The following is a 15,857-nucleotide window of genomic DNA, read 5'->3' as shown; positions in this document are numbered from 1 at the left end:
CGGGCCCGCACCGCCCCGGCCCTCCTCCCACGCAGGCTCTCACATTTCCACGCCGACCCTCGGCCAGATGAGCTATGCACGGAGCTCGGATGGGATCAAGAAAGGCAGCCACTGCACAGCAGACACGTCCATGGGTGACATCTACGGCGCCTGGTTTGGCACGTCTCATATTTTAACATCCCGCCAACCGCAAAAGGAGGGTCTGTTCCCTCCCGGGGCCTTGCCCGGGGCCGCATTCCTGTTCCCGGGGAGGCCGGCTCAGGCCGCCCCCCACCTCCCCAGGCCCCGGCCTCGGCCAAGCATCTCCCTCCTCCTGTCCCTCCTTCTGTCCCTCCTTCTGTCCCCCTCTGCTCGGCCACCTGTCCCAGCCCCGCCCCGCCTCGGCCTCACACACCCCGCCCCTCCACCGAACCCCGTTTCCCTTCCTCCACGCCTGGACGCCAGCATCTACCCAGCCCAGCTTCTTCCCTCAGTCCCTGCGGGCCCCAGCCAGCGAGGGTCAGCGGGGCCAGAGGTCAGAGGGCGAAGCCCAGCTCCAGGGGTGGTCCACGGAACCGGCGTCCTGTTGCTAGGTAACCAGGTCTCTGGTGGCTGCTGCTCTCAGCCTCCAGCCATTTTCCGGGGAGTCACTCAGACACCCGCCCTCTGGACCCTGAAAAGCAGTCAGAAAGGGAGAAGCAAGCGCCGACCACTCCCGAGCTACCTGGGGCTCCACCACCCACTCTTTTCCTGCGGAGACTGGGCTGCCTGGGCCTTAGACCGCCGCCACCATGAGTCTCGGCATCATGGAGGAGGAAGACCTGGCCGAGTACTTCCGGCTGCAGTATGGGGAGCGGCTGCTCCAGCTGCTGCAGTGAGTGCCTGGGGCCTGGGCCGCCCCCTCTGCGCCTGGGACCTCCCATTGCCACCCGCGTCCCACCTTCCAACCCCTCCCTCTCCTACAGCCCAGTGACCCAAATGGTCCTGCCCCTTCACCTGGCACCAATCCACCCCATCACCGATCCCCACCCCTCATCACCCTGCCTCACCTTGCTCCTTGGACATCAGCACAGCCCTCTCTCCCTCGCAGCACACCGTTCCCTTCACTCAGGCGGCGACAGGCTCCCTCCCCTCCCCATGGCTGTCTCTCCACCGGTCACTCCCAGCCCAGCCTGCCCCAGCCCCTCTGGCCCATGTCTTGGACAGGAAGTTCCCCCACATTGAGGAGCAGTCGGATTCCCCATCTATCCAGCTCCTGGAGAAGAAGAAGGAGGCCAAGATCATGCACCATGCTATGTTGCATAAGAAGGAGGTGGGAGACTGGGGGAGGGGTGCAGGGGCCACAGGGACAGCGCTTCATGTTGTGGGTGGCTTTGGCTAACGCCAGGGGTCCCGGATGGTGGTTCTGTGTTCCCTCTGCAGACACAGAAACAATCCCAGGCTTTGGGGGTGCCAGTGCCCCGGGATGCTCTGCTCTGAACCAGGCAGGGGGTGGAAAGTGGGGAGACCTGGGGAGAGAGGCGCGGGGGCAGAGGATGCTGGGGCCTTCCTTGGTTCCCATGCCAGAGGCCCTCCTGACCTTCCTGCTTCCTCCGCCCAAGACATTTCAGCGGAGAATGGAAACGCTGAACCTGCGCTGGGAGGAACTGGGCATCAAGGAGGCCCAGCTGAAGGCCCACATTCAGAAGTTCGAACAGTTCATCCAGGTATCTGGGTGTGCGGCCTGCAGCAGGCCATGGACACCCGCACTCTCGTCCCCTCCTCCGTGTCCTGCCTCTCCTCTTCCTCCTTGCTTTGGCTGACTCCTCACCCTGGGTTAGATGTCTCTCAGTGCTCAGCAATGCCGGGGGCTTCTCCCTTTAGGTCCCCACGTATTGCTGTCGGTAATTCCTTGTTTACCTGTCAGTCTCTGCTCCTTCTAGATTTCCGTTGACCATTTCCATACCCATACCTGGTATACACGATGTATTGAATGAATGAATGAATGAATGAATGCGCTAGGGGCAGGGCTCGGCACTTGGAGAAACAAGGATAAATCAGGCAGAGTTTTAGTCTCCCCAATGACCCCATCCTTCCCTCCTGGCACTGAGGGTCCAGGGAGGGGGTGGTTGAAGGACCAAGCACCAGAGTCCACTCTGAGGCAACTCCTCCCAATTGGTCCCCTGAGGAGCGATCTCACCATTTAAAACCCAGATTTCTCCCAGAAGGAAAGGCTGGCCCAGCTCCGGGGAGAAATCGCTGGTCCCTGCTACGGGGGCGGCCTGCTCTGGAGCCTCTTCGGTGTTGCTCTGGGCCTAACCCAGGTGGGAAAGGAAGCTGAGGGACCAGGCATATTCTCCAGAGGTGCGGTTCCTCTTACTGACCAGAGGAAAGCGAATGGAGTGGCTGGGGCAGCAGGAAATTTGGGGGCGAGGGTTCTCCAAATGGCCACCAGCGACTGCAGCGTCGCTTGTTCCAAATGCAGACCCCGGCACTCCCCTCCCCTTGCTTTCAGAGGCCCGAGGTCGGGCCCAGGCAACTACATTTTTAAGAAGTTCCTCAGGGGTTTGTGATGCACAGTTGGATTTGAAAACCACTGGCTTAGGCCCTTCAGTCTTCTCCTGGGCTGACGGGGACAGTGCCAATCCTCTGTGTCCTCCCCACGTGCCCCCAAAGGCACCAGCACCAGGGAACGGAGTCGCACGTGTGCCCTGTGAGGGTCGGACTCGCCCTCTAATCTTGGTGGGGGAGGCTTTGCAGAAGGAGGCAGAAGTGGGGTCGGCCTGAATTGCAGTAGCTGAGTGTCCTGTCTTTTTCTGGGCATGGAATTACCCGCATCTGTTCGTCCTGCCTGAGCCTGAGGCCAATCGGAGCTCCTAGCTGCATGCTCTCTGGCGTGGCCTCGCCCCAGGCCCTCTGGAGCAGGCCCCTCTCCTAGCTCATCTCCCCGTGGCTTGAGCACTGTTGCCCCAGCTTTTGGAAGGAAGAGAGGGGCTACTGCCTCTCCCTTCTGCAGTCGGAGAAATTGAGGCACCAAGTACCAAATCGGGAGACAGCTCAGGCCTTCTTGCCAACCTGCATGGTCCCTGCCCATCCTCAGGGTGACCTGGGCTCAGCAAACGGAGGCCCTGGGTGGGGGCACCACCAGCTGGGCCCCAGGGAGGGCAGGGCGAGCGCCTGGCAGACACCACCTCCCTGGCCCCAGGAGAATGACCAGAAACGGATCCGCGCCCTGAAGAAAGCCAACAAGGAGAGAGACCTCAAGAGGCAGCGCATGCGTGAGCTGGCCAAGGCCAAGCAGGAGATGGCGGCCCTGCGGCTGCAGCACCAGCAGCTGAGCAGCAAGCTGCAGAACTACTCCATCTTCAACAAGTACCTGGAGAAGGTGGTGGAGAACTCTGAGGTGAGTGGGGGCAGGAGGGGTGCCTCCCTCGGCCCCCACCTCCCCGGCCCAGGCCTGGGGCTACAGGAGGCGGAGGGACCCTCTGGGGGGTGGGGGCGGGATGCCCACCTACTCTGAGGGCAGCTGGGAAAGGCCCCTGGTAGGGGCTGGGGACTGGGCGGTGTACCTTGGTGTCTGTACAGGTGACCGCTGTGTCCATGCCTCTGTTTGGTGGTGTGCGGTGTGTGGGGGGAAAGGAGGTTTCTTTTCGCTGCGCAGCGAGAAGCTTTGCCTGCGTCAGGATGTGGCCTGCTTCTCTCCCAGCGTCCCCTCCTCCCTGGCGTTTTGTTGACTTGAGAGTCAATGGGGAGAGGAAGGGGGAGAAACTGGGAGACACCCAACCTAAGGCAGCGCTTGAGAGCTTAGGGCAGCGGTTCTCAACCTGTGGGTCGCGACCCCTTTGGGGGTCGAACGACCCTTTCACAGGGGTTGCCTAAGACCATCGGAAAACACATATATAATTACAGATTGTTTTTGCGATTCATCACTATGCTTTAATTATGTTCAATTTGTCACAATGAAATTGGGGGTCACCACAACATGAGGAACTGTATGAAAGGGCCGCGGCATCAGGAAGGTTGAGAACCACTGGCTCGGTGTGTGCTGGGCCCTGGGCTCGGGGCTGCTCACACGTGACTGCATTCAGTTCGCTCATTGGCCCCGAGGAGGTCAGGGAAACTGCTGGGGTCTCCCAGCCTGTGCGTGGCTGAAGGCTGGCTTCTAGCCGCTCCTCTGCGGGCCCCACAGCGCCACTGGCCACTGCTCTTCCTGAGTCACCTCGTTGCCAGAGCGACGGGAACTGCCCAGCCTCTTCCAGCCCATGCACCCGCAGTCCGGTTGACCCTTCGCCAACAGGGGTTTGAGCTGTGCAGGGCCACTGACGTGTGGCTTTTTTCAACAAATAATTGGAAAAACCTCAGACGAATCCTGTAGCCTAAAACAATGGCATACACTTGCAGTATCGATCAGTACAGTACAGTCAGTGCTGTCAACGTATTTTCTCTTCCTTGTGTTTTTTTTAGCAACACTCTCTGATACAGTATATAATACCCATCACATACAACGTAAGTGCAATCGACTGTTTATGTTATCACTAAGGCTTCCAGTCAACAGCAGGCTGCCAGTGGTTAAGTTGGGGGGAGTCAAAGGCTGTATGTGGATTTTCCACTGCATGGGCGTCATCGCCCCTAAGCCCTGCATGGGTGTTGTCACCCCTAAGCCCTGCATTGTTCAAGGCTCAGCTGTATCCGTCACTGTTGACACTCCTCCTTTAAGCACGCCTTTGCCCTTTCCTCTGGGCCCCCTCCTCTCCTCCTGCTTTCTTCCGACCTCTGGCCCTTCCTCATCAGGCACCTCTGGGGCTCCTCTTCCCAGCTCCTTCCTGACACCTTCCTCAGGTCTTTGTCCCAGACCCTCCACTCTTCTCCCTAATCAATCCCCTGGGCCTCTCTTGGGTGCCCCCATGTCAGTGGCTCTCCACGCTGTGTCCCCATGCCCCATGTGACAGCAGGAGGTAGGGCCCCTTATCAGGGCAGAGAGCGGTATGAGAGGCCCTCTCGGTGTGGATCGATGCCTGTGGCGGCTGCGGAGAGACAAAGGATGCACTGAGGAGAGTGGCCTGTACCTCGCTGTCCTGTGTCTCCCTCCTGAGTTCAGGCCCCTACATCTAATTTATCGTGTCTACAACTCATCTCACCTGCTTCCCGCCATCTCCAGGGCCAGCCCACTGCTGGTGTGTCTGGTACTAGTGGATGGCATAACCCCCTCCCATACCCTCCTACCCACAGCCTCCCACCCACAGCCTCCCATCCACAGCCTCCCATCCACAGCCTCCCACCCACAGCCTCACACCCACAGCCTCCCACTCACAGCCTCACCAGAACTTGAGCCTCATCCTTGACTCTCCCTCCTCCCTCATTCCCTGCAGCCATCAATCAGCAGCGCTGGTCTGATCTGCCTCCTAAGTATTTCTGGCATCCAGTCCCTGCCCCTTCCTCATCCAGACCACCAGTGACCTCACCTGGAGCTCAAGTTTGTATGACCCCTGCCCAGCAGCCTGTCCATTCTGCAGCCAGTGCAATCCGCCACCTCTGTTTCTTTCTCCCTTTCCTTCTTTCAACATATTTTAAGCACGCTGAAAGGTGTAGAGAAACATGAAATAGCACCCAACTACTCACCACCGCTTTGTCAACTCTTAATATTTGCCCCTAATTCTTTTTTTCTTTTAAATAAAACACTATAGGTGATTGTGTGCCCCCTTCCAAACCCATTCTTCTCCCCTCTCCTGAGAGGTAACCCGGTCTCTGATTTTCTCATTTCTCATTCACATGTTTGTTCTTATTGCTTTGGCAACATATTACATATCCATAAACTGCTAATACTGTTGTACATGTCCTTTTGTGACTTACTTTTTCCCACCAATATTTTTAAAAACCTTTTTATTATGTAAAATGTTGAACATATACAAAAATAGACAGAAGAGTCTGTGACTTTCCATTACTCATCACCTAATTCCAACAATTATCAGCTCATAGTCAAATCCCCCAAACCTCCCACCTCTGCCATTTTCAAGCAAATTATACTTTTTATCCATAAGTATTTCTGTATGTAACTCTAAAAAAGAAGAGCTCTTTAAAATATATATGTATATATATTATTGATTCTTCTACAGAGAGGAAGGGAGAGGGACAGAGAGCCAGAAACATCAATGAGAGAGAAACATCGATCAGCCGCCTCCCGCACACCCCCCACTGGGGACGTGCCCGCAACCAAGGCACACTCCCCCAACCGGAATCAAACCTGGGACCCCTGAGTCCGCAGGCCGATGCTCCATCCACCGAGCCATTGTCACGCCTAGGGAAAATGTGTTAGTAATTCCTTAATGTTAAATATCCAGTTGATGTTAAAAATTCCCCCATTCTTGCACAAATGCTTTTTGGACAGTTGGTTTGTTCCAATCAGGGGCCAAACAAGGTCCCCACACTGCATTTGGTGGATATGTTTCTCGAGTCACAGACATTAATTATGACCAAAATTAGCCAAACCTGAAAAAGGACATATTGCGTGATTCCACTGATGTGTTTAAAAATAGGTAAGATGAGTCTTTAATGATAGAAGTCACAATTGTGATCTCCTTGGTTGTAGGGGGCAGAAGACCCCTCTAAAGACATTCCTATCAGCCCTTCTTCACACATAACTAGAATCCTGCCATCAAGGGAAGGACTCCTTAAAGAGACCCTTCCCTTCGTCAGCTACTTGGTCACTGTGTGGGTCTTATAGAAGCTACTTCAATGCTCGATTCTTTTCAGAATAGTGCGTTGGCTCTCCAGCATCCTCCCAAAGCGACCTGTACTGTTGTGATCATCATTATGAACTCATGGATTTTTCACATGTTTGATATGTTTTAATACTTTGCACCTATTCTTCCTGATGTTCAAAGTGTCCCATCCTCGGACAGTGGGAGCCTCTTCAAGTTGGCACCTGCGGCCTTTTGCCATCAGCACTAAGTTTTGGAGAGGTGCCCCTGGTAGCTCAGATGTGGCCCATTCATTTCAAGTTGAAATGCTGTTGCACCATGTGCTGGGTGAACTTCAAAATATAGACATAAAGTTCTCTCTCTGCTTCTTAAAATCCTTCCGTGGATGAAGTCCACCCTCCTTCTCAGGGTTCACTGGGCACTTTTCTTCCTTCTCCAGATGGATCTCTCCCTCCCCATCTTGAACTGGGGTCATTCATACTAAACTTTCTTGAGCTTCCTAAACATGCCACACACACCCATGATCTTGAACCAGGCCCTTCCCTCGACCTGTAATCCTTCCGCACCTTCCCCCCGCCCCCGCCCCTCCCCATGCCTTTGCCTGGCTATCTTCTGTTCATACCTCTGGTCTCATTTTAGCCATCCTTTCCCCGAGGAAACCTTTTCTGTTTCCATCTCCCCTAATGCTGGGTTGGGTGGCCCTTCCCCACAGAGGCAGACTTGGGCAAAAGGCAGCAGGGCAGATCCCAGTCACCAATCTATCACTGGAAATGCCATGCGATGAACAGAGTGCTCAAGGAGTGTCCCCTGGGTGGCCAGAAAGCTCACTTTGATCAAGGCCTGGGGAGGGGAGTTGGCCCCCTGGGACTGGTGCTCACACGGCCTTCGTCCCTTCTGCTGAGGGGGGCCTGCGAGTCAGGGCCAGCGTGGCATGGCTCTGGACCAGTGGCTCTCAACCTTCCTAATTCCGCGACCCTTTAATACAGCTCCTCATGTTGTGGTGACCCCCAACCATAAAATTATTTTCATTGCTACTTCATAACTGTAACTTTGCTATTGTTATGAATTGTCATGTAAATATCTGATATGCAGGATGTATTTCCATTGTTACAAATTGAACATAATGAAAGCATAGTGATGAATCACAAAAACAATCTGTAATTACATATGTGTTTTCCGATGGTCTTAGGCGACCCCTGTGAAAGGGTCGTTCGACCCCCAAAGGGGTCGCGACCCACAGGTTGAGAACCGCTGCTCTGGACCATGCCAGAGGAGGCAGCGGAGCCTGGCAGGCCTCCTGACCCACTGGTACCCTCTGCAGTCTCTGCTGGAGGGAGGGCTCAGCAAATGTTGGATACCAGAGAGCACCATATTGAAGTGATTACCCTCACAGTCCCCGTCCTCCCCATCCCCCAGTCAGAGATAAGGCTTATCACTCTGCTGTGACCGACTATTTACTTGTCTGTCTGTTTTGCCTCCGCACCACCCCAAATTGCAGGCTTTATAAGAGCAGGGTCTGCCTGGCTTATCTCCTGCTCTGTCCCTAGCAGTCAGCAGAGTTCCTGGGTTGTAGTGGTTCTTGGTACATTCTTGTTGAATAGGATCATCGTTGCCATGGGAAACATCCCAGAATGCACCCTCCCCCTCCTGCAGACATGCAGTTCTCTCTGCTTCTTAAAATCCTTCAGGGGGTGAAGTCCACACTCCTTCCAGGGTTCCCTGGGCACTGTTTTTACTTCTGCAGGTCGATCCCTCCCTCCCCTTCACGAACTCAGGTCATTCATACTAACCTTCCTTGAGCTTCCTGACCATGCGACATGTGCTCCATCATCTTTCCCCGGGCTGTTCCCTGTAGCAATGCGCAACCCTAAAATCACCTGGGAGGGGAGAGGGATTGAGGGGGGAGTTGCAAAATTCAGATGCCAGGGACCATTCAGACCTGTTTATTAATCCAAATCTCTGGGGGTGGAGCCTGCCGGGTGTCCTTTTTAAAGTTCCTCCCATGTTTCTGTTGCAGAAGACCAGAGAAAAACCAAGGCACGCTTAGAGAAAGGGAGTTAGTTACATTTTATTATTAAATTCTGCGCAGGCCCAGAGAAATATGTGTCTTTCAAATTCTGGGCCCCCCAACATGGAGGAAACTCCTCTATTTATACTTTTTCCAGTCTTTTGTCTCCCAAATTTGGAATGAGACTTCCAGGCCTTCTGAGAAAGAAGGCCTGTGTGCTGGGAAGGGATCATGAGACCATATCTCAAGGCCTGGCCTGGTGTCAGCGCTGACAACTCTGTCTGGGCATAGTTTACGGCCTCTCTGGAATGGGAGTGGTCTTATTTTCCTTATTATTTAAGCAAGCAAGCGTTTACAGAAGCCATACCATCAGGGTTAAAATTTCAAACAGCAGTTCTTATATGAGATGGATGCTTCAATTCCAACGCGCAGCAAGACTGAGAACTCTTGGTCCAGTTGCAGGTACCCCTAACATATGGCCCATGGCCCATACCAACCCCAGAGGAGCAAGCAGCAGAACTCCAATGTACCCCGAGCTCCTGCCCCTTGACCTTGGCCCTAGGGCCTAGGGCCTCCCTGCCAGGCCAAGGAAACTAGGCCGGAAGCTGGCGGGGAACCGGGGCAGCGGTAGGGCCCTGGGACTGCAGTGCTGTGAACAAGCCCCCATTGCAGTTCGAGGAGATCCACGAGGTGATGGCGCGGCACAAGACGCTGGTGAGCATGCACCAGGACCTCATGCAGTCGGCGCAGGAGGGCCAGGAGAAGATCGAGCGGGCCAAGGCGCGGCTGGCGCGCTACATGGAGGAGAAGGACGACGAGATCCTGCAGCACAACAACGAGCTGGCGCGCCTGCAGATGCGCTTCGACCGCGCCCGCAGCGACGTCATCATCTGGGTGAGCCACCTGTTGGGTGAAGGAGGGAGGGACAGGTGCGTGGGAGGCGCGCGCGCGCGCGCACACACACACACGCTGCCCTCACATCCCTCCCGCATGCCCTCCCCAGGAATCCCGCTGGGCGCACATCCAGAACACCGCCGCCAAAAAGACCCTCTTGCTTGGCACCATCAAGATGGCAACGCTGAACCTCTTCCAGATCGTGAGCAAGCAGCTAAAGGAGACAACCTTCGTGTCCCTGGAGGACACGCACAAACAGCTGGACATGGTAAGAGGAGGTGCAGGTGCCGGCCGGGCTGTGTCTACTGAACCAAGATGGTGCTTGACTGGTTGAGTGGAGGAATGAACCGGATAGAGCCCCGGTTCTCAAATGTTAGCAGGATTCCAACCACCTAGGCAGTGGTTCTCAACCTTCTGGCCCTTTAAGTACAGTTCCTTGTGTTGTGACCCAACCATAACATTATTTTCGTTGCTACTTCATAACTGTAATGTTGCTACTGTTATGAATCGTAATGTAAATATCTGATATGCAGGATGGTCTTAGGCGACCCGTGTGAAAGGGTTGTTCGACCGCCAAAGGTGTCATGACCCACAGGTTGAGAACCGCTGATAGGGTCTGCGGAGTATTAATGGGCCCCATCCGAGTCTCTGATTCAATGGGACTGAAGCAGGAACCCACGAATTTCCATTTTCTTTTTAATCCTCACCTGAGGATGTGTGTAGTTTGTTTTTTTAATTGAACCTGAGGATGTATTGTGTTGTTGTCTTTTTTATTGATTTTAGAGAGAGAAGAAGGGAGAGGGGGAGGGGGAGGAGAGAGAGAGAAACATCAATGTGAGAGAGAGACATCATCGAACCCAAAACCTGGCTATGTACCCTGACCAGAATCGAACCCTCGGCCCTTCAGCCCTTCGGGTCACACAACAGTGCTCCAACCAGCTGAGTCACACCAGCCAGGGCTGAATTTCCATTTCCAACAAGTCCCAGGTGCTGACCTGGGTTCCACACTTTGAGAACCACTCACAGCATTAGAACTGAGACCCTGTGGGCCCCAATCTACAGGGACAGCAGCAGGGACCCACTATCGAATTCATTGTGCAAAACAGTCTTGTTAGATCTAGTGAGTTCCCAGAGGCTTATGCCCGAGGCCCACTCTTTGGGAAAAGAGAATGTTGGTGAGGGAGAAGGGAGGACAACCAGCACGTTTAGGGAAGTTGTCGAGTCATATTAGTGCCAGTCTGAGATTTTTCTCTTTGAAGTCATTGAATAACTTTTCACTGTCTGATCCAAAGCTATTTGATGTCATGTCATGTGCCACCTAACGTCATCTCATTTCTGCCCAAAGGTGAACACACCCCATAATTTGGGAGGTTCCACATCAGCAGATGCATTCGCCATGTTTCTTGCACCATGCAAAGAACCATGACTATGTATTCCTTTGGCAAAAGTCTTTAGCTCTGCTGTGCAGTAGTAGAAAGAAAACTCTTAAACGGTGATTTTTCTTTTGTTCCCTACTGTAGCCCAGTGTCTAGAACAGTGATGGCGAACCTTTTGAGCTTGGCGTGTCAGCATTTTGAAAAACCCTAACTTAACTCTGGTGCCGTGTCACATATAGAAATTTTTTGATATTTGCAACCACAGTAAAACAAAGACTTATATTTTTGCTATTTATTTTATATATTTAAATGCCATTTAACAAAGAAAAATCAACCAAAAAAATGAGTTCGCGTGTCACCTCTGACACGCGTGTCATAGGTTCGCCATCACTGGTCTAAAACAATGCCAGCCACGTAGTAGGCCCTCAACAAGTATTTGGTGAATGAAGATCAAACACAAGCTACAAAAGGCAATTGATTGAGAGGCACTTCCCCTGTTTAACAACAACAAAAAGGTGAAAGTCATGAAACGTAAAGGATTTCACCCTCTGACCAGCCAGGAAGAGGGATTTCCCTAAACCCAAAACTCTGCCTCCTTCTCAAGGCAAGTGAGGGCAGAGTTATTGACGGTCCAAAGACCATAAAGGGAATTTGTAAGAAAGTCTGCGCTGAAGCAGCAATTCTCAAACTTTTTGGTATCTGGATACCGTCACACTCTTAACATTTATTGAAGACCCTCGAAGAGCTTCTGTTTATATCAGTTATATCTACTGATATGTAGCACATTAGAAACGCAAACAGAAAAGTTAAAAATACTTAATTCATTCATTTTTAAATAACAGGAAGCAAATGAACATAAATAGCCTTTTTAATGAAAAATCCGTTTTCAAAAGCTATTTTGTGAGATGAGTGGCGTACTTGACCCTTTTACAAATCCCCTTAACGTCTGGCTGCATGGAGGACGGGTGGCTTCTCGTGTCCGCTTTCGCCTTCATCCTGTTGTGACAGCCCATGTCACTGAAACATTCTACTCTGGTAAAAGCCACTGCACACTCATGAGAGAATAAGAGCGAAAAAAACACAAATAACATCTTAGATTATAAAAAAGGTTTGGGCCTGCAGCCCTCTCCCCAGCAGTGGGGTCTCGGGGACTCCGGGGGCCTCGGGCCCTTTCCTTTGGCTGTTGTGGAGACAGGTGGGCAGGGGTCCGCGAGCCCAGCTCCTCGCCTCTGCCTGCGCATCCCTGCTGAGAGCACAGCTTCCAGCTCATCCACTCCGAGTTGTGAGCTTTCTGAGGCCCTTTCAACCTTGATTTGTCTCCACAGGAATACTTAACACAGCCCAAATGTTCTTCTAAAAACATCCCACTGCATTCCCAAAGGATATGAGCCCCCTGAGAGAAATACACACGATCCAGTAGCCTGAACAATTAAAAAATAAGGACCAGGAAATATATAAATTGAAATCCGAGATCAGGGCAAGAGAGAGAAATAAAGACTGCAGACTCTGGCCTTATAAAGGACAGTAGTTGACGCTGAGCTTCCTGGCGACCAGAAGGAAGAGCAACACGCAGTTCTGGCACCAAAATAAGAAAACATACATTTTCCTCAGAGAAAGGGAGCCTTTTCCAGCCCTAATTCCAACAAAAATTTCTCAAGGAGGCTTCTGAGATGCTCAGTGAACAGTGTTCTCAACAAATCCCTGCAACCGATCCAAGCGTGGGCTTTGGGAGCCACTTCTGTAGAAGTAGGAGCACAGCATCACAGTGCAGCCTGCGAACGGCCCAGACCATGCGAATCCACAGACTGCGTGGGGGAAGGTCTCGAGCAGCATTTTCCAGACTGAGCTTACACATTTCCTTTGGGGGAATAAAAGGACTCTGTGGCCTAATACATTTTGAAAACTCTAAACTAAAACAAAGTTACATGGTTTGTAAATATGGGACTTCACAGAGTCCTGAGGCTCTCGAAGGAGATTCCACATAGTTCATGTTGAACGTTTCTGGAACTTACTTGACCACTGAACCCTTTTGGAGGGCATGTGGTTACTTATTATAAGAACACAGTTAGGGAAATGCTGGGCTGGTCTTCTCTGTAGCCTTGGGAAAGTTACTTTAATTCGCTGACTCTTTGTTTCCTCTTTTCGCAAAATAGGCGTCACATCAGTAATAGTACGAGTATTAGCTACTGACAGAGTTGTTGAGAGTTTGGGACAGTCCTATCTCCAGGGACATTCTTGAAAAGGAGAAATGTTAGAACTGAGATCTCAGGGGTCATCTAGGCCAAGCTTTCCTCCCTCTTCCCTTTTTAAAGATGAAGCAATTAAGTCCTAGAAAAATGACATAATTGCCCTGAAGTTGCATCAGGACTCCAGGCCTCTGGCTTATAAGGCAGCACGGTTTCCACCATTAAACTGATTTCATGTTCTTACAAACAGAAGCCAGCGCCCTAGCCTGTTTGGCTCAGTGGATAGAGCATAGGCCTGCGGACTGAAGGGTCCCCAGTTCGCTTCGTTCAAGGACACGTACCTCGGTTGCAGGCTTGACCCTGGTCAGGGTGCATGTGGGAGGCAACCAATCAATGTTTCTCTCTCCCCCTCCTTTCCACGCTCTCTCTCTCTCAAAAAAAAAAAAAAAATCAATGAAAAATATTCTGGAGTGAGGATTAACCAAAAAATAAATAGAATAAAACATAAAAAAAGAAGCCAGCAAAGAGAATTCAAACTCCCCAGATGACTGGAGATTAGCATAAGGAGCATCAGTTCTGGGTTTCAGGTGAATGACACCTTCAAGATTATCCAACGGGGGAGCGCTCCCTGCCCCACACGGCTGGACCCGCCTGCCGAATGCTTGCATCCCCTCCCCTCTCTCCTCTCTCCCTTCAGTCAGATCCCCAGCCTGGCTCCTTCCCGTCACCGTGCCTGCCTCCAGGCGTTCCAGCTCCACGGCTATTTATTGCAGTTAGTCTACGAAGCCTGGCCCTCCGTGTCCACTAGAATCATTGTCGAATGAGGGAAGGTGGCTGCAGCTGGTCACAGGAACAAGGTGGCTCCTGGGTGGGCGGCCTGTGGCTGGGCAGGATCACTCGGTCCCCTTGCCTTGTCAGGTCCAGCAGTTCATCCAGGACCTGTCGGACATCTGGGCAGAGGTGAAGAAGAAGGACCAAACGCCGCAGATCCGGGTTTAAGGAGCCGCCGTGAGCAGCGATGAAGAGAGAAGTTCCCGGTGAGCTTGCGGTCAGTCAGCCCAGTCCAGCCCTCTGGGACCTGCGCCTTTCTGCTGGCAGACACCCTGCCGGGTTTCCCCTCGGGCCTCAGCCCCGCCCTCCCCTGTGCACATTAAATTCTATACGTTTGTTCCTAAGTTCTCGTTTTGGTTATTCACGGGGAAGAGGGCCCATTGAGGAAAGAACCCCCCAAAGCACACCCCCCCTCTTGAAGCTGGTCACTAGGCTGCCCAGGGTCTAGACATCAAATCTCGGGTCTCGGCAAGTATCACATGACCACATTCATATGTGGAATCTAATTAACAAAATAAGCTGATGAATGGAGTGGATCCAGAGACATGATAGCATGAAACAGAGTGGAGAATTTCAGAGGGTAGGCGGGGGAGAGTGGGTGGGTGGAAGGTAGTCAACCAAAGACCTTGTATGGGTATATGTATAACCCATGGACGCAGACAGTGGGGTGGTGAGGGCCTGAGGTGGGGGGTGGGGGCTGAAGGGAATCAATGGGGGGAAAAAGGGACTTATGTAATACTTTAAACAAAAAAGATTCAAAATATGTTTAAAAATTTTTAAAAATAAAATAAAACCAAAATCATTCCAAAAGTGGAAAAAAAAAAAATCTCGGGTCTCGGGTCTCCTCGGCGTGGCTCTCACACAGTAGGTATTCATAGGGCCGCAGGCCAGTGGGGATGGCACATGGGGCTGTCTTCCCTCTACCACTTCAGAAACAATGTGGGAGGTGGGTCTTTCTAAGTGGGGAGCAGAGGCCCACTAGAAGCTATGAAGGCAGCTTCCCAAGTCAGGGTCCCACCTCTTCCCTTTTCTCCCACCCACCGTGAACCCTAAAACTACAACATGGTATCAGCCACGCTAACAGGAAGAGCAGGCAGCACCTGAGCAGGCTGGATGATGGCTTAACCCAGCCAAACTGGGCCTTGAAGTCCACAGGGGTAGGGAGTTGGGGGAGAAATATGTATGTAAAGTGGGGGAGGGGGGAGATCAAGCGGGAGCCAGAATCCATATACATAGCCTGGGGACAGACAGAAACCCATGCCGTTCTGGTCATTTCCAAGCTCAGTGGTGTGCGCATCCCACAGCGGCCAGGACCCTTCACCTTGGAGCTGAGCACACACATGGGGCCCCTCAGCATGTCCAACCTGGGCCCTGGACCCACGAAGCCCAAGTCTGGCCCAATCAAGAGAGATTTGGGCTCCGGGTACATGATATCAGGGTCCAAGATAAAGATAGCATTGAGAGCCCATTGGAGTTTTCCAGCTGGGAAGACACCAGCTCATTGAAGCAGAAGTAACGGACTGGTTCCAGACATGAGTCATTTTCATCAGTACTGGCAGGGAGGAGGGCTCCGGGTGCCCTAAGGGTCAAGGGCAGCAAGACCTTCAGGAATACTCCATCCCCCCAAACCTGATCGCTCTTCCCAATAGAAAGGAAGAGAGGAAGGGAGGAAGGAAGAGGGAGGAGCGTGGCCTCCAGGTGTGAAAGGGCTCAGCCTGCAAGCAGCCTGGTACCAGACAACCTCATGGCTGTCACGCACGCCATGCCAAGTACACTGACCCAGAGCAGCAACGGATGTCCAGGAGCTGCTGGTGAGAACGGGTCTAGAACAAAGAGCTGAGGGCTTTCGGGGGTCTCTCTGGAGTAGCTAAGGGCCCGTGCTGCTGTGGGATCAGACCCTCCCTCA

The 15,857-nt window shown here is 52.6% G+C and overlaps 1 protein-coding gene across 1 annotated transcript; it reads left to right on the top strand.

Moving 5' to 3' along the window:
- Positions 1-488: 488 nt before the first annotated feature.
- CCDC42 (coiled-coil domain containing 42) lies at positions 489-14,264 on the top strand. Its single transcript, XM_005878799.1, has 7 exons — positions 489-853; positions 1,186-1,291; positions 1,581-1,685; positions 3,164-3,361; positions 9,337-9,558; positions 9,668-9,826; positions 14,039-14,264. The coding sequence occupies exons 1-7, from the start codon at positions 771-773 to the stop codon at positions 14,117-14,119; spliced, it is 954 nt and encodes a 317-aa protein (XP_005878861.1). The 5' UTR covers positions 489-770; the 3' UTR covers positions 14,120-14,264.
- Positions 14,265-15,857: the final 1,593 nt, after the last annotated feature.

This window comes from Myotis brandtii, unplaced genomic scaffold (assembly GCF_000412655.1).
Source record: "Myotis brandtii unplaced genomic scaffold, ASM41265v1 scaffold573, whole genome shotgun sequence".
Classification (NCBI taxonomy): Eukaryota; Metazoa; Chordata; class Mammalia; order Chiroptera; family Vespertilionidae; genus Myotis; species Myotis brandtii.
This window is presented reverse-complemented; position numbering and strand designations above follow the sequence as displayed.

What these genes read in the sequence shown, in the direction of transcription:
- CCDC42 (XM_005878799.1), top strand. Translation starts at nt 771, where the DNA reads ATGAGTCTCGGCATCATGGAGGAGGAAGACCTGGCCGAGTACTTCCGG. An exon ending in CTATGTTGCATAAGAAGGAG is followed by an intron (nt 1,292 to 1,580) that starts GTGGGAGACTGG and finishes CCTCCGCCCAAG; the next exon opens with ACATTTCAGCGGAGAATGGA. An exon ending in CGCACAAACAGCTGGACATG is followed by an intron (nt 9,827 to 14,038) that starts GTAAGAGGAGGT and finishes TTGCCTTGTCAG; the next exon opens with GTCCAGCAGTTCATCCAGGA.